At 49.4% G+C, this 22,862-nt stretch overlaps 1 protein-coding gene across 1 annotated transcript in view; it reads left to right on the top strand.

Annotated features, from left to right (window-relative positions):
• LOC309556397 (retinoic acid receptor responder protein 2-like) overlaps positions 1-22,862 on the top strand; it is a 43,908-nt gene that overhangs the window by 5,927 nt on the left and 15,119 nt on the right. Inside the window, exon 2 of the mRNA XM_082258861.1 lies at positions 16,614-16,830. Coding sequence (XP_082114987.1) covers positions 16,645-16,830 — 186 coding nt within the window. The 5' untranslated portion in view covers positions 16,614-16,644. The remainder of the gene's footprint in view (positions 1-16,613; positions 16,831-22,862) is intronic.

Below are 22,862 nucleotides of genomic sequence, written 5' to 3'. Positions count from 1 at the left end.
TGTGGTCACTGGAGGAAGCTGAGGTCACTGAAGACACAGGAGCTATGGGATCAATAAAGACATAGGGTCACTGGAGACACTAGTGGTCACTGGAAACATAGGAGTTCTGGGGTGACTAGAGACTCTGGGGGTTAATTGAGTCAAATGAGTCACTAGAGGCATGCATTCACTGAGTGCCATGGTCACTGGAGACACTGGGGGTCAATGGAGACACAGAAGTGTTAAGGTCACTAGAGACATGATTTTACTGGAGACACTAAGGGTTAATTGAGACACAGAAGTATTGGGGTCACTAGAGACACAGGCGATCACTAAAGTCACAGGAGTGCTGAGGTCACCGGAGACACAGGAATGCCAGGGTAACTGGAGATATGCTGTCACTGAAAACATAGGAGCACTAAGCCCGCTAGAAATACTGGGGATCACCGGAGACACAGGAGCTCTGGGGTCACCAAAAACGCTTTGAGTTACTGGAGTCACAGGAGCATTGGGGTCACTAGACACACTGGGGAGTCACTGGAGTCAAAGGAGCGCTGTGGTCAATGGAAACAGCAGAATACTGGGTTCACTGGATACATGGCAGACAGGTAGCAGGGGGCTTGGCTTAGGCATATAATCATGTTGCATGAACTTCAAGAAACGCATTGCCAGGAGTGCGGTGGTCACAGAAGGCACAAAAGGTGTAGGAATCACAGGGGTGCAGGAGTCACTAGAGGCACAGAAGTGCAGCAGTCACTGGAGGTACAGGGGCGCAACAGTCACTGGAGGCACAGAAGTGCAGGAGTCACAGGAGTGCAGCCATCACTGGAGGCACAGGGGTGCAGCAGTCACTGGAGGCACAGGGGTGCAGGAGTCACTAGAGGCACAGAAGTGCAGCAGTCACTGGAGGTACAGGGGCGCAACAGTCACTGGAGGCACAGAAGTGCAGGAGTCACAGGAGTGCAGCCATCACTGGAGGCACAGGGGTGCAGCAGTCACTGGAGGCACAGGGGTGCAGCAGTCACTGGAGGCACAGGGGTGCAGGAGTCACTAGAGGCACAGAAGTGCAGCAGTCACTGGAGGTACAGGGGCGGGACAGTAACAGGAGGCACAGAAGTGCAGGAGTCACAGGAATGCAGCCGTCACTGGAGGCACAGGGGTGCAGCAGTCACTAGAGGCACAGGGGTGCAGCAGTCACTGGATGCACAGAAGTGCAGGAGTCACTGGAGGCACAGGGGCACAAAAGTCACTGGAGGGACAGAAGTGAAGGAGTCACTAGAGGCACGGAAGTGCAGGAGTCACAGGGGTGCAGCCATCACTGGAGGCACAGGGGTGCAGCCATCACTAGAGGCACAGAAGTGAAGGAGTCACTGGAGGCACAGAAGTGCAGGAGTCACAGGGGTGCAGCCGCCACTTGAGGCAAAGGGGTGCAGCAGTTACTGGAGGCACAGAAGTGCAGCAGTCACTGAAGGTACAGAAGCGCAACAGTCACTAGAGGCACAGGAGTGCAGCCGTCACTGGAGGCACAGGGGTGCTGCAGTCACTGGAGGAACAGAAGTGCAGGAGTCACAGGGGTGCAGCTGCCACTTGAGGCAAAGGGGTGCAACAGTTACTGGAAGCACAGAAGTGCAGCAGTCACTGAAGGTACAGGAGTGCAACAGTCACTGGAGGTACAGAACTGCAGGAGTCACTGGGGTGCAGCCATCACTGGAGGCACAGAAGTGCAGGACTCACTAAAGACACAGTGGCGCAGCAGTCACTGGAGGCACAGAAGTGTGGGAGTCACTGGAAACACAGGAATGCAGGAAGCAAAGAAGGGCTCAGGAGAGCAGGAGTCACTGGAGATACAAGGGTGCAGGAAGCAAAGAAGGGCTCGGGATAACAGGAGTTATTGGGGACACAGGGGTGCAGGTAGCAAAGAAGGGCTCAGGATAGCAGGAGTCAATGAAGACACAGGGGCGCAGGAAGCAAACAGTAGCACAGGATAGCAGGAGTCACTGGAAGCACAGGAGAGCAGGAAGCACCGGAGGGCTCAGGATAGCAGGAGTCACTGGAAGTACAAGGGTGCAGCAAGCACTGGAGGGCTCAGGATAGCAGGAGTCACTGGAAGTTCAGGGGTGCAGGAAGCACCGGAGGGCTCAGGATAGCAGGAGTCACTGGAAGTACAGGGGTGCAGGAAGCACGGGAGGGCTCAGGATAGCAGGAGTCACTGGAAGTACAGGGGTGCTGGAAGCACCGGAGGGCTCAGGATAGCAGGAGTCACTGGAAGTACAGGGGTGCAGGAAGCACTGGAGGGCTCAGGATAGCAGGAGTCACTGGGAGTACAGGGGTGCAGGAAGCACTGGAGGGCTCAGGATAGCAGGAGTCTCTGGGAGTACAGGGGTGCAGGAAGCACTGGAGGGCTCAGGATAGCAGGAGTCTCTGGAAGTACAGGGGTGCAGGAAGCACTGGAGGGCACTGGGGAGCAGGAGTCACTGGAAGTACAGGGGTGCAGGGAGCAATGGAGGGCACAGGGGTGCAGGGAGCACTGGAGGGCTCAGGATAACAGGAGTCACTGGAAGTACAGGAGATCAGGAAGAACTGGAGGGCTCAGGATAGCAGGAGTCACTGGAAGTACAGGGGTGCAGGGAGCACTGGAGGGCACAGGGGAGCAGGAGTCACTGGAAGTACAGGGGTGCAGGGAGCAATGGAGGGCACAGGGGTGCAGGGAGCACTGGAGGGCTCAGGATAGCAGAAGTCACTGGAAGTACAGGGGTGCATGAAGCACTGGAGGGCTCAAGATAGCAGGAGTCTCTGGAAGTACAGGAGAGCAGGAAGCACTGCAGGGCTCAGGATAGGAGGAGTCACTGGAAGTACAGGGGTGCAGGAAGCACTGGAGGGCTCAGGATAACAGGAGTCACTGGAAGTACAGGGGTGCAGGAAGCACTGGAGGGCTCAGGATAGCAGGAGTCACTAGAAGTACAGGGGTGCAGGTAGCACTGGAGGGCACAGGGGAGCAGGAGTCACTGGAAGTACAGGGGTGCTGGAAGCACCGGAGGGCTCAGGATAGCAGGAGTCACTGGAAGTACAGGGGTGCAGGAAGCACTGGAGGGCTCAGGATAGCAGGAGTCACTGGGAGTACAGGGGTGCAGGAAGCACTGGAGGGCTCAGGATAGCAGGAGTCACTGGGAGTACAGGGGTGCAGGAAGCACTGGAGGGCTCAGGATAGCAGGAGTCTCTGGAAGTACAGGGGTGCAGGAAGCACTGGAGGGCACTGGGGAGCAGGAGTCACTGGAAGTACAGGGGTGCAGGGAGCACTGGAGGGCTCAGGATAACAGGAGTCACTGGAAGTACAGGAGATCAGGAAGCACTGGAGGGCTCAGGATAGCAGGAGTCACTGGAAGTACAGGGATGCAGGGAGCACTGGAGGGCACAGGGGAGCAGGAGTCACTGGAAGTACAGGGGTGCAGGGAGCAATGGAGGGCACAGGGGTGCAGGGAGCACTGGAGGGCTCAGGATAGCAGAAGTCACTGGAAGTACAGGGGTGCATGAAGCACTGGAGGGCTCAAGATAGCAGGAGTCTCTGGAAGTACAGGAGAGCAGGAAGCACTGGAGGGCTCAGGATAGGAGGAGTCACTGGAAGTACAGGGGTGCAGGAAGCACTGGAGGGCTCAGGATAACAGGAGTCACTGGAAGTACAGGGGTGCAGGAAGCACTGGAGGGCTCAGGATAGCAGGAGTCTCTAGAAGTACAGGGGTGCAGGTAGCACTGGAGGGCACAGGGGAGCAGGAGTCACTGGAAGTTCAGGGGTGCAGGAAGCACCGGAGGGCTCAGGATAGCAGGAGTCACTGGAAGTACAGGGGTGCTGGAAGCACCGGAGGGCTCAGGATAGCAGGAGTCACTGGAAGTACAGGGGTGCAGGAAGCACTGGAGGGCTCAGGATAGCAGGAGTCACTGGGAGTACAGGGGTGCAGGAAGCACTGGAGGGCTCAGGATAGCAGGAGTCTCTGGGAGTACAGGGGTGCAGGAAGCACTGGAGGGCTCAGGATAGCAGGAGTCTCTGGAAGTACAGGGGTGCAGGAAGCACTGGAGGGCACTGGGGAGCAGGAGTCACTGGAAGTACAGGGGTGCAGGGAGCACTGGAGGGCTCAGGATAACAGGAGTCACTGGAAGTACAGGAGATCAGGAAGAACTGGAGGGCTCAGGATAGCAGGAGTCACTGGAAGTACAGGGGTGCAGGGAGCACTGGAGGGCACAGGGGAGCAGGAGTCACTGGAAGTACAGGGGTGCAGGGAGCAATGGAGGGCACAGGGGTGCAGGGAGCACTGGAGGGCTCAGGATAGCAGAAGTCACTGGAAGTACAGGGGTGCATGAAGCACTGGAGGGCTCAAGATAGCAGGAGTCTCTGGAAGTACAGGAGAGCAGGAAGCACTGGAGGGCTCAGGATAGGAGGAGTCACTGGAAGTACAGGGGTGCAGGAAGCACTGGAGGGCTCAGGATAACAGGAGTCACTGGAAGTACAGGGGTGCAGGAAGCACTGGAGGGCTCAGGATAGCAGGAGTCACTAGAAGTACAGGGGTGCAGGGAGCACTGGAGGGCACAGGGGAGCAGGAGTCACTGGAAGTACAGGGGTGCTGGAAGCACCGGAGGGCTCAGGATAGCAGGAGTCACTGGAAGTACAGGGGTGCAGGAAGCACTGGAGGGCTCAGGATAGCAGGAGTCACTGGGAGTACAGGGGTGCAGGAAGCACTGGAGGGCTCAGGATAGCAGGAGTCTCTGGGAGTACAGGGGTGCAGGAAGCACTGGAGGGCTCAGGATAGCAGGAGTCTCTGGAAGTACAGGGGTGCAGGAAGCACTGGAGGGCACTGGGGAGCAGGAGTCACTGGAAGTACAGGGGTGCAGGGAGCACTGGAGGGCTCAGGATAACAGGAGTCACTGGAAGTACAGGAGATCAGGAAGCACTGGAGGGCTCAGGATAGCAGGAGTCACTGGAAGTACAGGGGTGCAGGGAGCACTGGAGGGCACAGGGGAGCAGGAGTCACTGGAAGTACAGGGGTGCAGGGAGCAATGGAGGGCACAGGGGTGCAGGGAGCACTGGAGGGCTCAGGATAGCAGAAGTCACTGGAAGTACAGGGGTGCATGAAGCACTGGAGGGCTCAAGATAGCAGGAGTCTCTGGAAGTACAGGAGAGCAGGAAGCACTGGAGGGCTCAGGATAGGAGGAGTCACTGGAAGTACAGGGGTGCAGGAAGCACTGGAGCGCTCAGGATAGCAGGAGTCACTAGAAGTACAGGGGTGCAGGGAGCAATGGAGGGCACAGGGGTGCAGGGAGCACTGGAGGGCTCAGGATAGCAGAAGTCACTGGAAGTACAGGGGTGCATGAAGCACTGGAGGGCTCAAGATAGCAGGAGTCTCTGGAAGTACAGGAGAGCAGGAAGCACTGGAGGGCTCAGGATAGGAGGAGTCACTGGAAGTACAGGGGTGCAGGTAGCACTGGAGGGCTCAGGATAGCAGGAGTCACTGGAAGTTCAGGGGTGCAGGAAGCACCGGAGGGCTCAGGATAGCAGGAGTCACTGGAAGTACAGGGGTGCTGGAAGCACCGGAGGGCTCAGGATAGCAGGAGTCACTGGAAGTACAGGGGTGCAGGAAGCACCGGAGGGCTTAGGATAGCAGGAGTCACTGGAAGTACAGGGGTGCAGGAAGCACGGGAGGGCTCAGGATAGCAGGAGTCTCTGGAAGTACAGGGGTGCAGGAAGCACTGGAGGGCACTGGGGAGCAGGAGTCACTGGAAGTACAGGAGATCAGGAAGAACTGGAGGGCTCAGGATAGCAGGAGTCACTGGAAGTACAGGGGTGCAGGGAGCACTGGAGGGCACAGGGGAGCAGGAGTCTCTAGAAGTACAGGGGTGCAGGTAGCACTGGAGGGCACAGGGGAGCAGGAGTCACTGGAAGTTCAGGGGTGCAGGAAGCACCGGAGGGCTCAGGATAGCAGGAGTCACTGGAAGTACAGGGGTGCAGGAAGCACGGGAGGGCTCAGGATAGCAGGAGTCACTGGAAGTACAGGGGTGCTGGAAGCACCGGAGGGCTCAGGATAGCAGGAGTCACTGGAAGTACAGGGGTGCAGGAAGCACTGGAGGGCTCAGGATAGCAGGAGTCACTGGGAGTACAGGGGTGCAGGAAGCACTGGAGGGCTCAGGATAGCAGGAGTCTCTGGGAGTACAGGGGTGCAGGAAGCACTGGAGGGCTCAGGATAGCAGGAGTCTCTGGAAGTACAGGGGTGCAGGAAGCACTGGAGGGCACTGGGGAGCAGGAGTCACTGGAAGTACAGGGGTGCAGGGAGCACTGGAGGGCTCAGGATAACAGGAGTCACTGGAAGTACAGGAGATCAGGAAGAACTGGAGGGCTCAGGATAGCAGGAGTCACTGGAAGTACAGGGGTGCAGGGAGCACTGGAGGGCACAGGGGAGCAGGAGTCACTGGAAGTACAGGGGTGCAGGGAGCAATGGAGGGCACAGGGGTGCAGGGAGCACTGGAGGGCTCAGGATAGCAGAAGTCACTGGAAGTACAGGGGTGCATGAAGCACTGGAGGGCTCAAGATAGCAGGAGTCTCTGGAAGTACAGGAGAGCAGGAAGCACTGGAGGGCTCAGGATAGGAGGAGTCACTGGAAGTACAGGGGTGCAGGTAGCACTGGAGGGCACAGGATAGCAGGAGTCACTAGAAGTACAGGGGTGCAGGTAGCACTGGAGGGCACAGGGGAGCAGGAGTCACTGGAAGTACAGGGGTGCTGGAAGCACCGGAGGGCTCAGGATAGCAGGAGTCTCTGGAAGTACAGGAGAGCAGGAAGCACTGGAGGGCTCAGGATAGCAGGAGTCACTAGAAGTACAGGGGTGCAGGAAGCACTGGAGGGCTCAGGATAGCAGGAGTCACTAGAAGTACAGGGGTGCAGGAAGCACTGGAGGGCACAGGGGAGCAGGAGTCACTGGAAGCATAGGGGTGCAGGAAGCACTGGAGGGCACAGGGGAGCAGGAGTCACTGGAAGCATAGGGGTGCAGGAAGCACTGGAGGGCTCAGGGGAGCAGGAGTCACTGGAAGCATAGGGGTGCAGGAAGCACTGGAGGGCTCAGGATAGCGGGAGTCACTGGAAGCATAGGGGTGCAGGAAGCACTGGAGGGCTCAGGATAGCGGGAGTCACTGGAAGCATAGGGGTGCAGGAAGCACTGGAGGGCTCAGGGGAGCAGGAGTCACTGGAAGCATAGGGAAGCAGGAGTCCTTGGAGGGCTCAGGATTGTTGAGGTCACTGGAGGGCATGGGAGCAGGGGGCCCCGCTTTAACATTGTGAAGCATTGCTCAAATGGAGAGCCATGTATCACTTTGTCATTTTGAACGGGTGACAATCAGAAGAGCTGTCTTCTGATTGGCCGTGGCACAGTTGCTCCGGGAGAGACCTGGAAGTGTCAGCCACCACACACTGTGGAGAAGACACAGCACTAGGCTGAGGAACAGATGAGTTCTACATCACTCAACACCTCTGCCTGTGACCTGGTGATCTGGGATCCCTGCCTTGTGATGTAGGAATGGAGTTCCCAGACAACCCCCCCCCCCCCCCCCCCCGCAGGCTCCTCCTTGTCTCTCACAAAAGTAAACCTAAACAAGTGTCGGCACCATGAAGCTTTTCACAGCTTCACACCTATCATGTGATTTCTGATACAGGAAGCTGAGACAGCGGGGTGCTTAGGATAACAGAAGACTTTTTATGATACTAGTGTAAGAGGGGCTTCGTGGTTGGCTAATCTTGATGCCAAGCACAAGTCTCTACCCCTGATCCTACCCCGCTAAAACATGTGACCACCTGCTGAGGCCGACTCCTTCACCATCTTGTGCCCTGCTCCTCACCATAGACCTCCTTACGAGGTTCCTGGCCATAGACCTTTCTATCCAGAAGAAGGAATGCCCACAAGATAGTGGGGCTTCACTGCACCTTACTGGGGCTGTTCAGGCAATGACAAGACAGTCACATCACAAGAACATACATTCCGGAGTGACATATACAGTCAATCACATAAAGTGGCCGGTCCGCAGTAGTCTCAGGTGAAAGAACGTGCAGCACTTCCCAGTCATCTCCCTACTGTTCCTGGGGTCATTAGTACAAACAGAACTGTGCTCTCTGAAGTCACCTCCTAGCTGGGTACATCTCTCCCTAGAACCCTCCAGGGAAGCAGCCTCACACAGGGATCTCCAGCCTGGCCTATAAGACCTTTTTCAATCCGCCCTAACCTTCATCTCCCTAAGGGACAAAATGGCTACAGTAGAGGCGTAACTAGAACCTTCAGGGCCCCCGGTGCAAGAATCCATGAAGGGCCCCCTGGACCCCTGGCTGGGGCCCTTCCCTTCAAGCCTAGGGCTCTTCCCACTGATCCTGGGGCCCTTTTCTCTCGTTGTGGAAATCTTTATTATGGCGGGACCTTTTCACACGTTCTGCAGTGGGCTCTCCTCCTGCCATCTTTGGGCCTCCCCACGGTGGTGGAATGCCAGGGTCCGGTCGCAAGTGTGACCTTTGTGATCCTGGAAGCTCATCCACTGGTGTCAGTAGTTTTTATTTTCTGGTATTTTAATTGTATTATTTTTTATCATTTTATTTAAATTTTTTTACAATGTTACTGACTATGACTCTGTCCATTCAGAAAAGGAAGGAGCTGGTAAATTACATATTTGCCGACCCCTTCCTGGTTCTCTATTGTGACACATCCCCTGCAGCAGCCAGCAGGAGAGGGGAGGGAGCACAGTTCACAGTGTGTGTGTGTGTGTGGGGGGGGGGGGGGGACCAGGGGAGCACACAGGGGCCCAGAGACAACAGAACACAAGTGAACTGGATAGGAGGAGTGGCGGGGGCAGCATATAGAGGAACCAATCTCCTCCATTTTCCTCCTGCAGCTACAGGAGGAAAAAGGCGGACAGTGATTTCTCTACATGCTGCCCCCACTTCCTATCTAGGTGTACAGGGGAGCCGCACAGTCCCCCTGGAGCATGAGGCCTGGTTGCAATTGCGACCCCTGCAACCCCTGTAGTTACGCCCCTGGGCTACAGTTCCTCCTGCATACAGGTCCACTCCACCTGGCTTCCCCCCCTGTCCAGGGCCCATGTGTGTAGGTTACATGCTCACAGGTGTGGGGTGTTTGGCTCCTATGCCCCAAGTCTCTCTGTGCCCCTTCTCCACCTAGCTTATATGTGGGTGCTGACTCCTGACATCACTGGTGGGAGGGTTCTACCTAAAAGTGGCCTAACACCTAGTGTCAATATCTGCTGTAACAGATACTATTCTGATAAAGAGCCACCTAGTGGCAAAGTGGCTAACAACACCTGCCTACTAGCTAACCCCCAGGGGGCACTGGAAATTACCCAGGTCCCTCTTACTTGTTCAGAGGCTGCCAGGCCCAGACAGCAGTTCCAAGCACACCAACAAACACAGGATCAGTCTAGCAGATGTCTTTTTTGTTGAGTTTTTACTGTATTTGGACAGGGGAGAGGAAAAAGGCTACAGGGTACTCCAAAAACACCAATGGGTACAGGAGGAATGATTCTTAAGCAAACCTCCTTTAGCAGCAACTTTAACTATTGCTGGAGGTAAATGGGTCAGCCAGTCCATCTGAGATTCTGTAGGAGCAATCACAGTCTTTGAAGTAACTTTTGACATCTGACCATCAAAGGACAAGGACACCTGGAGCTATAAGCAGAAGGTCCTACTCACAATGAGACAACTCCACACTAGTTCCCCTGCAACACTCTTTAGTGAAAGGGTTCCCTGTCCAGTCCAGCTTCTTCGGGTAGTGTCCTCCAGCAAATGGGTTCAGGTCCCTTAAGCCTAGTACACACGCAATGAATTTCTGTCGACCGGACGTCTATCTTTTGTCCAAAGTGGTGTTTTGTTGGTTGGAATGTGCCTAGACTGCACACAAATTTTCCCGCACGACAAAATTCTACTTCAGAAGTGATGTCATGTGTTGGATTGCTTTGAATGTGTTCTTTCATTTCTGAGCATGCCCAGTCTTGCTCATAAGATTTTCCCCTGCCGAAATCTGTACTGACTGCAAGAAAATCGGACGTGTTTTGATGGTGGACAAAAATTTTATAGCCACCAGGATTTTTTCGCCCGAAAAGTCGGAGTCGGTTGTCGGAAGCATCATACTAACAAGCCGAAAATCGGCAGATCGGTCGTCGGACGAAAATCCCCGGCCGAATTTCGACGCATGTGTACGAGGCTTTAGTCAAGCCTGAAAACAATGGATCTTCAGTATCACAGGCTGCCTTCCAGGCCAGAGAGAGCTCTGAACATTCCTCCCAAACATTTGTGTTCTCCCCAGCCACCTTCTGGGTGCCCCCTCCTAGGGATTGGCTGCGGCCAGATAAATATTCATAACCCATACAAACAACATCTGTGAATGTAATGAAAACAAGGATTGCTTCCAAAACTCTTCACAAATCAAGGGTGATCAGATATAGGCACCAAGGAAACACATGATGGCTGAGTGGTGGTGAAAAAATAGCAATGAATTTATTAAGGCTCTTGTGCCTGGTGAATGAACTGTGAACATGAATAGACACAATACATGAAAAACCATTAAAACCATGTACATACAATGGATTGCACCAACACAGACCACAATTAAGAAAAATTATTATATGCTTGGGTGGTTCAAGGTAGATTAGAGATCATGGACCCAACCCATATATGAGGATATATGCTGCCTGCAAAGTTCCTGAATATAATCACAGGTATGCCTGTATAAAATGAAAAAAGATGGTTGAAAAACCTGTAGCAAAAACCTGCAGGAAAAAAGATAGAGAGGAAAGGTCCGCTTGATCAATTTCCAATCCTGAATGAAGGGGTTGGGATGGTGCTGTTAGTAATGCTGTAGAAGAAATTTTACAAAGTGGATGATATAGGCACCAATAGATGATATTGTCCCTGATGATGTGAACCGGCCAAAAAGCAGGTATAGTTTCCTCCTTTAAGTATCGTGAGCACTGTTTGTGGAGTTACAGGCTATCCGTTCTGTGGTTACATATCATAAAACAAAGAAAATGGCCTCTGCCCCCACCTATTACTGGCCTTCATAGCAAAGAACACATGGAAGGGCAATGCACATGAAACAAGCAAAGATAAAATTCCCAGTTCAATTTGCCAACCAGTCTGCTTACCAACCAAATTGGCCTGTCTAACAGTTTGCGTCAATACAGGGGTTTAGTTAGCACACATTTGCAAACGCATGTGAAAGCTGCAGGGCCACGTCAAGGCTCCCTGTTACCTGCAGTCCTACTCTCATGAATCAGAAATGCCTTTGCTGTAATACTATCAGCTGGGCTTCCATTATGCCCCCAATTACCTTTCAGGAGGGATGGGCCACCTCCAGGCTCACCTGCCCCCCATCTATCCATTAGCTTGCATGTGCTCCCACTGTGGAGACTCTTTAAAATTCATTAGAGTTAGGACTGCAGGTAACAGGGAGCCTTGACGTGGCCCTGCAGCTTTCACATGCGTTTGCAAATGTGTGCTAACTAAACCCCTGTATTGACGCAAACTGTTAGACAGGCCAATTTGGTTGGTAAGCAGACTGGTTGGCAAATTGAACTGGGAATTTTATCTTTGCTTGTTTCATGTTCGGTTACATATCATACCCCAATGGTGGCGGGGGAAGAATGCGGGTAGGTCCTCCGTGCCGACTATAGAAAGGGATGTATACCATGCGATAATCAAGCCAATTTAAAGATAGTTCATACCTCCGAGTGTGGAGCAGCGATATCCCGGCGGCTCGTGCAGACTGCTAGACGGCGTGGTCCCGTTCAGTGCTTGCTCCAGCCTCGTTTCCGAGTAGTGACGAGCGGGTCCGAGGTGGCCGGCCCCACGTCACATCCGGCAGTGGCGAGCAGCGGAATCAAGGGAGCCGTAGCTAAGCCAAGGCTGCGGGGATCGCCTAAACACTCAGGAGAGATGGGTCCGGGTGGCGCAATCCGGTTGTTAAGCTTGCTGACGCGTTTCACCGACCTTACGTCGGTTTAATCGGAGCTAATTCATGGGGGGTCATGGGTTCCTTTATATAGTGAATAATAATTGAATGATCAAACACAGATGTGTAAAACCAGACAAAAAATCATTAAGGTGAATAACCATTATTTGGCCACCAGATGTCAGTATGCCATTTACATATTATAAAGGAAACCATGCAACTCCCCCTAACGTTATTTGTACAGAATGCATCTCACTGGCTGCTAATGCTAAACCACAATTGCTCAATATACTGCTCATTGAAAACAAGGGGATAAACAAGAGCTATCTGATGTGGTAGAGTATAGCTGCTCATATGAGTGTAAACAATTATGATTAAAAAATTAAAATTTAAAAATTAGGGGTCTCAAAGAACCCACTGTGCACAGGGGTGCTAATAACCAAATATCATATAGAATGTGCAAATAAAGTCAAACTTGAAGACTGAAGAAGCTTAAAGATACACAGTGCTGGTTGGTGACACATAGTTAATGATAAAAGATGCTGAATTGTACATCCAGCAATGGATTTGATAATGAATGCCATATCAACAGACTAACCCAGATATCATATTGGAAAAATTCCAGGGGGTAAATATACCATCCTTCCCAGGTAATGATCAAAGGGAAGTATCACCAGCGACGGTAACCAAAGTAAAATGAACCACAGAGAGAAAACCAAGATTCAGAACTCTATGGACAAAAGTGGTCCCCCTAAAGGATGTATGTCCATGATGGTTACTTACTATATGTATATATATATATGTAGAGAACCATACAAAGAATATACATAAATTGGCACATGGGACATACCCATAAGGGCTTCCAAAAGGGAAATAATTTCTGAGAGGAATGGACAGGAATGGCAGGGTAAAGATAACTGATGAACAACATCGTACATTATTAGGGGGACAAGAATGGCTTCAAGCTGAACTCCACATTCAGCATTTTGTATATCCATAACTTCTCCTTCTGGAGTAACACAGTGTCAAAGTCTCCACGTCTCACGGGGAGCTTGAGGGCATAAATGCCACGAAATAGTAATCCATCCGGGTTGGCACTGTGGTACTCCAGAAAGTGCAGGGGTATAGTTTTATTATCAATCTTGTTCCTAATGTCAGCCAAATGTTCTAAAACCCTAGTCTTCAATTGGCGTTTGGTTTTCCCAATATAGGATTTATTACAGGGGCATATGAGCTGATAGATGACTCTTTCTGTTTGACAATTTATAAAACTGTTGATGGTAAATTCTTGGCTCATATCACAACTGAAGAAGGTTTTAGAATTTATCGCTAGTTTGCATACTGAACATTTTCCGCATGCAAACATCCCTTTAACTGGAGGTAAAGAGGTTAACCAAGTACGCTGGGTTTTTGTTCGCACAAACTCCGAATGAACTAGGGCATCCTTAAGGTTTTTTGCACGTTTGGCAGTGATCAGGGGTCTGGGTCCCACTATTTTTTCTATTAGAGGCGATACGGTTAGGACCTGCCAATGTTTTGTGATCACCTCCCTGACCTGATCCCATTGTGAGCCATACCGTGTTACAATCCTAGGATGGGTTTGCTGAACAGACCCAGTCAGAGATGAAGAATCATCCGTTTTGAGGAGTAGTTCAGATCTCTGTCTTGGTCCCACTTTCTTGCGAGCCCGTCTAATGATGTTATGGGAATAGCCTCGCTCTTTGAAGCGTCTATGTAGATCCCTAGCTTCAGTTTGGTAATCGGCCTCATCTGTACAATTCCGCTTGAGGCGGAGAAACTGCCCGACGGGGATACCATTAATTAAAGATCGTGGATGGTGACTCTCCGCAAAGAGCAATGTGTTGGCCGACGTTGCCTTGCGGTACGTAGTCGTTTTAACAGTGGATCCCACCCTGGAAACTAGAAGATCTAGAAAAGGCAAATGATTGGCCGTCGCAGTGTAAGTCAGTTTAATGTTTCTATTGTTGCAGTTAAGCCCCTCAACAAAAGCCTCCAGCTCCGTCAAGGTTCCTCCCCAGAGGAGCAGTACATCATCGATGTACCTCAGCCATAGAAGGGAATGGCCGAGGTACATCGGGGATGGGTATACTTCCTGCTCCTCCCAGAGACCCAAATGGAGGCACGCGTAGGCCGGGGCCCACGGTGCCCCCATGGAGGTGCCCCTGGTCTGCTGGAAATAGGAGGAAAGGAACTGAAAGCAATTGTTGCTGAGCATAAACTGCAGCAATTCCACCACAAACTCATTATGGGCTCCCAAGTTAGGAAATTTACGTTGCAGGAAGTGATGCACAGCCTGTAGACCACATTCATGGGGTATTGACGTGTACAGGCTTTCGACATCAATGCCTACAAAGATCACCCCGGGGGGAACATTGATGTTAACCAGTTTACTGAGTACGTCTCTAGTATCCTGCACATAGGAGGGGAGTTCAAAGACCATCCCCTTAATCAATGCATCCACAAATTTGCCAACTTTCTCCAAGGGTCCACCGACGGCCGAAACAATCGGTCTTCCCGGTGGTTGACTTACTGATTTATGTAACTTAGGGATGGTGTAGAAAGTTGGCACATTGTAGCACTTGACAAGGAGATGGTCCGCCTCTTTTTTGGATATTAAATTAACTTCCTTCGCCAAAGTAATTTTATGGTTAAGTGTAGCGACAAGGGAGGGGAAAGGGTTTTGTTTAAGTTTGGTATAAGTACTCGTGTCATTGAGTTGACGCAGTACTTCCCTTTCATACATTTCTTCACCTAATAGGACGACGTTACCGCCCTTGTCGCTACACCTAATAACCAAATTGGGTGCTGTCTCCAATTCTCTAAGTGCCTGTCGTTCTGATTTAGAAAGGTTATCCGGTTTCTTTATGTCCCCCCAGTTAATTTTCCTAAGGTCATTTTGTACTAGATCGAGGAAAATTTTGATATTTTTATATTTGGTGAATGGGGGCATCTTCGTGGATCTAATGCGGATGTTGGCATCCCTTCTAATCTGACAAGGGTCATTGGACTCATCATCCGATGAGACATTCTCCAACAACAGGGATGTAAGGGCCTCCAGTGCCTCCCTGTCCTGTTCAGAAAGTGGGGTATCCTGATTAGACTCAGTACTAGAAACGTGAAAAATGACCCTTCTAAGGAACAAATTAATGTCCTTAAAAACTTCAAATTCACACATGGTAGAAGTGGGAGAAAAAGAAAGGCCCTTGCTGAGTAAATCAATATGACGTTTTTGTAAATTAAATTCAGATAGATTAACCACCTTAAGATCTAGACTCAACTGATTTACCTCTGCTGTCTCTGGCTGGATCGAGTGGCCCTGGGAGGGGCTGTTTTCTGTTGAATTTGTTTGTTTTTTACTTTCTGATTGACTCTCTCCCTGTGTACAGACTTTAGATTGTCTAATTGTTGTGCTTGACCACCGCTGTCTTCCTCCTCCGTCCCTGGCACCAAAAAAGAGACCGATTTATCTTCAGTATCACTACCAGAGGAGTTTCCCCTGAATTTACTGGGGTGCCTCCTCTGTCTATAATTGCCGCGGGATCTACTTCTGCTCCTCACAAGAGTAGGATCAAAGAGATCCTCTCGCTCACAGTCTACTAAATTCTGCCTAAATTTATTTTGTTTTGTAGTTTTTAGATTTTTTTGAGTTCGTTCGACCTCTTTTTTAAGACTCTCGTTAAGTTTTATAAATTCTTCTTTTTCTTGGAAGGATTCTAAGGCCAATGAACTCTTAACTATTTCTGCCTGTAATTCCTGCAACTGAAGCTTCTCTTCGTCAATAATCAATTTCATTATATGGACACCTCGAGCGATACAATCCTCCTTCCATAATGCCAAAAATCTGGGGGTATGAAGATGCTGGGCCGGAATCACCCTTTCCCTCAGACCCCTTGGGATAATGTTATTAGACACATGTGATTGTAGTGACGCTATGTCCCACTTCCTATTTAATGATTTAATCACCAGTTTTTTATGTTGCTTAAACAATTCAACCAAGGGTTCTGAGTTAGGAATGGATGATTCCGGCTGGGTATCAAAGGCTACCTCGATCTCTTGCTCAATCTGGGAGTCAATACAATAAGCCATTTAGTATACACTGACACCATACAGCACTGGAATCTAAAGAAAGGAAATCAACCGTTTGTTTGCACAATATTAGTAAAAAAGGTACCCAGTAAAGGGTTACTAAGAGACCCCTAAAGTATCGCGACCACAATGTTCCAGTTCAAATCACCAGGATAGAAGTACTCAATCAATAGATATAGAATTGAGAATATCTTAAATATCATTAAGGACCGGGCCAAGGAACCGGAAAGGATCAAATATTCATAACCCAGTGGCTGACCCTCCAACTCTGTGGAAGCTTCTTCCAGAGGCAGGGAGGAGCAATCAACCCCCAGACTTAGGGAAACCTGACCAGACCTAGATAATAGATTGCTGCTCAACGAAGCATTGCAGAGCCAAAAAATTAAATGTATCCAGCCTAGAGCAGGGTGCTACATCAGTACAGTTCGGGTATTTGTTGGATAATATAACACCCTCTTAGATCAGAGTCCCTTGTTTCCAGCTGTTGTCCTCCTATTCCTGTGTAGTTCCATCTGTGACCAATGTGACATTTTGACTTTTATTATCAGGTGACTAAGCTCCACTCCAAAAAGGACAACCATGAAACTGGCTGCTGGATGGTGTCTGGCCAGCGCTCTGCTGGTCCTGAGAGTCCAGGCAGATGTCCCGGCAGGGGAACTGACTGAGATCCAGGACAAGACGATCCGACTGGTGATGGAGAAGTTCCATCAGAGAGATCTACAGCATGGATACAGGATGACGTCCGTAGTGAAGGCAGAGGAGGAGGTGAGCGCCTGGGTAGGGGAGTTCAGAATATTCCGGGCTGCGGGCCGGAGGACCCCAACATAACTGTAGTCAGAATCCTAAAGGGCCAATATTTGTAGTCAATGCTGATCATTAGATTTCCAATACTGATCATGTAAATGGCTTTGTTCCCCCCAGTGAAATATTCATCACTGGATTTATAAAAATGATTTTAAGATGAAAAATGTTGCAGCTCTGATTCATATTGTCCATAGGACTCCTCCAGGAAAGCCCAATTGAAATCAGCTAATCAGCCAGGTGCAATAAAACCAAATACATTATGTTACCAAAAGTATTGGGATCCCTCTCTATATACACTATATTACCATATGGACCTTGCTTTGTGCACTGGTGCGCAGTTATTTTGGAACAGGGAGGGGCCATCCCCAAACTCCTCCCATAAATTTGGGAGCATGAAATTGTCCAAAATGTCTTGGTATGCTGATGTCTTAAGAGTTCCCTTCACTGGAACTAAGGGCGGCCAAGCTCAACCCCCTGAAAAACAACCCCACACCATATCCCCCCCTCCACCAAATGATTTGGACCAGTGCACAAAGCAAGGTCCATAAAGACAACGGATGAGCGAGTTTGGGGTGGAGGAACTTGACTGTCCTCAACCCAATAGAACACATTTGGGATGAATTAGTGCGGAGACTGCGAGCCAGTGCCTGACCTCACAAATGCCCTTCTGGAAGAATGGTGAAACATTCCCATAGACACTCCTAAACCTTGTGGACAGCCTTCCCAGAAGAGTTGAAGCTGTTATAGCTGCAAAGGGTGGGCCAACTCAATATTGAACCCTACGGACTAAGACTGGTAAAAGAATACTATACCTGATATATAACAAGTTATTGGTACATATCCATATTCCCTTATATATTACTTTATTATAATTAAAAGATTATCCCAGAACTGTATCTTTCTATCTGAGGGATTTCTCCCTTTCTATATTATCTGTCTATGTAATCTCTACTAACCTTTGCCGGCAGATCTTTCCATTCCCCACTTCCAGACTTCAGGGCCCTGGAAGCAACTCCCTCACACCCAGCCAAGAGCACAGTGAATGGGTTACTTAAATGTAACCACTTACCGACTTACTTAGCGTCATTATACGTCGGTCCTTTGACGCTAAATTACGGGGTTATGGCATTAGATAACTACCATAACCCCCAGTTATGGGGGGTCCTCTTTAAGATAAGGGTGGTCCCAGGGGCGGATTCGCCAGGGGATCACCCTTACGGTGTGGCGGAAGAAGTGCCACCCCCCCCCCCACCTCCCGCTGTGTCCCAGTCGTTTTCCCCACTTACCGGACCCGCCGGCAGCGGGCAAAACTGTCCGGTCCGCGCTCCTCACAGACAGGAAGTCCAGTGAGGGCAAGATGGCCCCCACTTGACTCTCCGGCCTAGCAACCGGTTTAAAGGGCCAATTTTTTTTCAGCAATTTTTTTTTTTTTTTTTTTTTTAGTGTAGGTGTGAGGTCTTTTTGACCCCAGATCTCACAACAATAAAGAGGTCCTGTCATGCCTATTTCTGGGATGTTTACATTCCTTGTAATAGGAATAAAAAATGATCAAAACATTTTTTTTTTTTAAATGTATTAAAATTAAAAATAATAAATGAAATAAATAGGAAAAAAAAAATGAAAGCGCCCCGTCCCCGTTAGCTCGCGCGCGGAACTGAATGCATACCCAAGTCCCGCCCACATATGTAAATGGTGTTCAAATCATATATGTGAGGTATCGCCACGATCCTTAGAATGAGAGCAATCATTTGAGCTCTAGATCTCCTCTGCAATTCTAAACTGGTAAACTGTAGAAATTTTTAAAATGTCGCCTATGAGGATTTTTAAGTACTAATGTTTGTCGCAATTCCACGAGGGTACGCAATTTTGAAGCATGACATGTTGGGTATCTATTTACTCGGCGTAATATTATCTTTCACATTATGGAAAAAAATTTACTGTTTTCTTATTTTTTAATTAAAAAAAGTGAATTTTTTTCCAAAAAAATTGAGTTTGGAAGACCGCTGCGCAAATACTGTGTGATAAAAAATATTGCAACAATCTCCGCTAAAAAAAATATATATATATAATAAATGGGGTTCTAAGTAGTTTTCTAGCACAAAAAAAATTATTTTAGCTTGTAAACACCAAGTGTCAAAAATAGGCGGGGTCTTAAAGTGGTTAATTTCAGTCTTTGGCTCTTATATACGGTATACAAAACAGGAAATATTTCCAGTCTATACACGTCATATTCTACATATAATAAAATAGAATCATTGCATAACAGCAGAATTGTCAGCAAGAGACCCCCTAAAATACGCCTTTATGTAAAGAAAACAGATGTATATACAACAGGAAAGCAAACTCAAGAAACAACTTTTCAGAATAGCAAAATATCCTGCAAAAAAAAAAAAAATGATCTCACAACTCAGATAACAATGGGAGGAAATTTACATCCGCAACAGTAAAAATGTCTAATTTACACATTATTCGCTTAAGCATGACTATATATCATTTAAATAAAACATAATCCTAACAACTGGGATGCCATTCATGTGCGTGTAAAGGCAGGCGTCCCAATACTTTTGGTAATATAGTGTATATTCATTGTCTTACAGCTGTGTTAGGGTGGCACCCTGGCAGGTGGCACAGGATCACCGAGGCACGGGATCTAGGTGACTGGTGGTCTTCACTAGAGCTCCTTGGAGGTGGAGATTTGTCAGAGATCCTAGCGGTCCCAATCTGCTTTGCTGTAACTTGTCACCAGGCTTTGACCCTCAGGATCACTCCACAAAGAGGACAGCAGGAACAGGGGTGGCTATGATGTGGAGAAGGTACACCAGGGGCAGACAGGGAAGTAGTCAGGTTCAAGCAGGAGTCAAGGCAGGCAGCAATCAAGAGAGTAGTCAAGGCTAGGCAAGGGTTCATGCAGCAAACAAGAGAGTAGTCTCACCTAGGCATGGTTCGAGACAGACACCAATCAAGGGAGTATTCAGGTCTTGGCAGGGATTCAAGCAGCAATCTATAGAGTAGTCAGCTCCAGGCAGGAGTCAAGGCAGGCCGTAATCAAAAGAGTAGTCAGGAGTCAAGGCAGGCAGCAATCAAAAGAGTAATAAGGTCCATGCAGGAGTCGAGGCAGGCAGCAATCAATAGAGTAGACAGGTCTAGGCAGGAGTTAAGGCAGGCAGCAATCAAGAGAGTAATAAGGTCCATGCAGGAGTCGAGGCAGGCAGCAATCCAGAGAGTAGTCAGGTCTAGGCAAGGGTTCAGGCAGCAAAGAAGAGAGTAGTCTCACCCAGGCATTGGTCGAGACAGACAGCAATCAAGAGAGTATTCAGGTCTTGGCAGGGATTCAATAAGCAATCTAGAGAGTAATCAGTTCCAGGCAGGAGCCAAGGCAGGCAGCAATCAACAGAGTATTAAGGTCCATGCAGGAGTTGAGGCAGGTAGCAATAAATAGAGTAGTCAGGTCCAGGCAGGAGTCGAGGCAGGCAGCAAACTAGAGAGTAATGAGGTTCAGGCAGGCATCAAGGCAGGCAGCAATCAAGAGAGTAATAAGGTCCAGGCAGGAGTCGAGGCAGGCAGCAGTCAAGAGAGTAGTCAGGTTCAGGCAGAGGTTGAGGCAGGCAGAAAACTAGAGAGTAATGAGATTCAGGCAGGCGTCAAGGCAGGCAGCAATTAAGAGAGTAGTCAGGTCTAGGCAAGGGTTCAGGCAGACAGCAATCAAGAGAGTAGTTAGGTCCAGGCAGAGGTCAAGGCAGGCAACAATCAGGAGAGTAGTCAGATCCAGATAGGGGTTGAGGAAGGCAGCAATCAAGAGAGGCAGGGGTCAAGGCAGGCAGCGATCAAGAGAGTAAAAAGGTCCAGGCAGGAGTCAAGGCAGGCAGCAATCAAGAGAGTAGTCAGGTTGTAACGCTCCTGCGTTTTATGTATGATGTGGATTTTCAGCTGCAGAAATATTCCACTTCAGTAGTCATGTAGAGAAACGCTGAGACACCAATCCCAACTCCCAAAGACTCATCATGTGTGGATGATCTCAATTCAGCAAGTAAATACACACACTCAATAAGATGTTCCTAGAGTGACTTATGTATATAGTAACACAGTGATGATAGGCTGAAGAGACAGGTTGGGTAGAGATGGTAGATGACAGACACTTGAAAGGAAATGTTCTTGAGAATGAGATAGTGACAGGTGGGATGCAGATAGGTTAGCAATCATGTATGGTAGTAGATGATAGGATAGCAGATGACATACAGGAGAGACTAACCCAGTGCAAGAGCAGATGATAGTAGGCTCAAGAGATAGCAATCTAGATAGTGCAGATGTAGTAACAGTCCTTAGTATGCAGAGCTAGACAGTGTAAGCTTTAGTATGAAGGTTATTGAGGTTATCCCTGTGGGGTACTTATCACTAGTAGCAATGTAGTAGAGGAGAGGTTCGACAAGAGCGGATGATCCGGTAGCGGGATACAGGGATCAGCGCAGCGTGGTTCCGACAGCGAGGTATGCTTGCAAGCATGAGAGCTTCAAGACAGGTTAGCATCAAGGCACAAAGCAGGTTGAACGAACATATGTGAGTGAAAGCTGGTGATTTAAATAGCTGTTCAGTCCGGCGCTCAGTGATGATGTCAGCACTCTTAAAGGAAAACACACCTATATGTGCTTCATCTATCTAGGTAGATGGAAAGCACCCGGAAATGATGTGATAGGAGGCACTGAGAGTGCCAGAACCTTACAGTACCCCCCCCCCCCGTAAGGCCGGCTCCGGAAGGCCTCTAAGGCTGGTTGTCGATATAAGAATCGGAAAAAGCTGGTTGCCGATGTGAGAATCAGAAAAGACTGGTTGCCGATACGAGAATCGGATAACACTGGTTGCCGATACGAGAATCGGATAAGACTGGTTGCCGATACGAGAATCGGATAAGACTGGTTGCCGATACGAGAATCGGATAAGACTGGTTGCCGATACGAGAATCGGATAAGACTGGTTGCCGATACGAGAATCGGATAAGACTGGTTGCCGATGTGAAAATCGAAAAAAAAACAAAAAACTTGTTGCCGATGTGAGAATCGGATCAGGTTGGTAACCGATGTGAGAATTGGATCACTTGTTGCCGATATGAGAATCGGATCAGGTTGGTAACCGATGTGAGAATCTGATCACTTGTTGCCGATATGAAAATCGGATCAGGTTGGTAACCGATGTGAGAATCGGATCACTTGTTGCTGATACGAGAATCGGGTCAGGTTGGTAACCGATGTGAGAATCGGATCACTTGTTGCCGATATGAGAATCGGATCAGGTTGGTAACCGATGTGAAAATCGGATCACTTGTTGCCGATACGAGAATCGGGTCAGGTTGGTAACCGATGTGAGAATCGGATCACTTGTTGCCGATATGAAAATCGGATCAGGTTGGTAACCGATGTGAGAATCGGATCACTTGTTGCCGATATGAGAATCGGATCAGGTTGGTAACCGATGCGAGAATCTGATCACTTGTTGCCGATATGAGAATCGGATCAGGTTGGTAACCGATGTGAGAATCGGATCGGACTTGTTGTTAGGGTATCTGCTACATGAACCCCTCACTAGAATCGGACGCATAACCATCCGAAGTAATCCTAGTAGTCCTAGCAACCAATGCTTCTTCAAACATCCTCAGATCCTTCCTACATACCACCGTGCCATTAGAAGCGCGTATGCAGTCAGGTGCAAGAATCTCAATGTTTTCATTGGAAGCTAAAAATGTGCTTGCAAAAATAAGAGTATCCTCAGGAGGTGGTACAGGAGGTTTTTTAGAACGTGGTATCGAGTTCACTGGAGTTGAAGGAATATCTATTCCAACATCTGCCAATTTCTGGGTGTCCTTTTCTGATATAGAACGGGGACAGGGCTGGCAACAGCCTTGGTAATTTCCAGGCTGTTTTTCAGGGAAGACAGTTCGGATTCGCCTGGCCTCCATTGGGAGAGCCTTAGGCCTATGGGGTCGGGTTGGGCAGGATGTAATG

The sequence above is a fragment of the Pelophylax lessonae genome, assembly GCF_965119305.1.
Source record: "Pelophylax lessonae genome assembly, chromosome: 5".
NCBI lineage: Eukaryota > Metazoa > Chordata > Amphibia > Anura > Ranidae > Pelophylax > Pelophylax lessonae.
The sequence above is the reverse complement of the archived record's forward strand: the minus strand, read 5'-3'. Positions and strand labels throughout refer to the sequence as shown.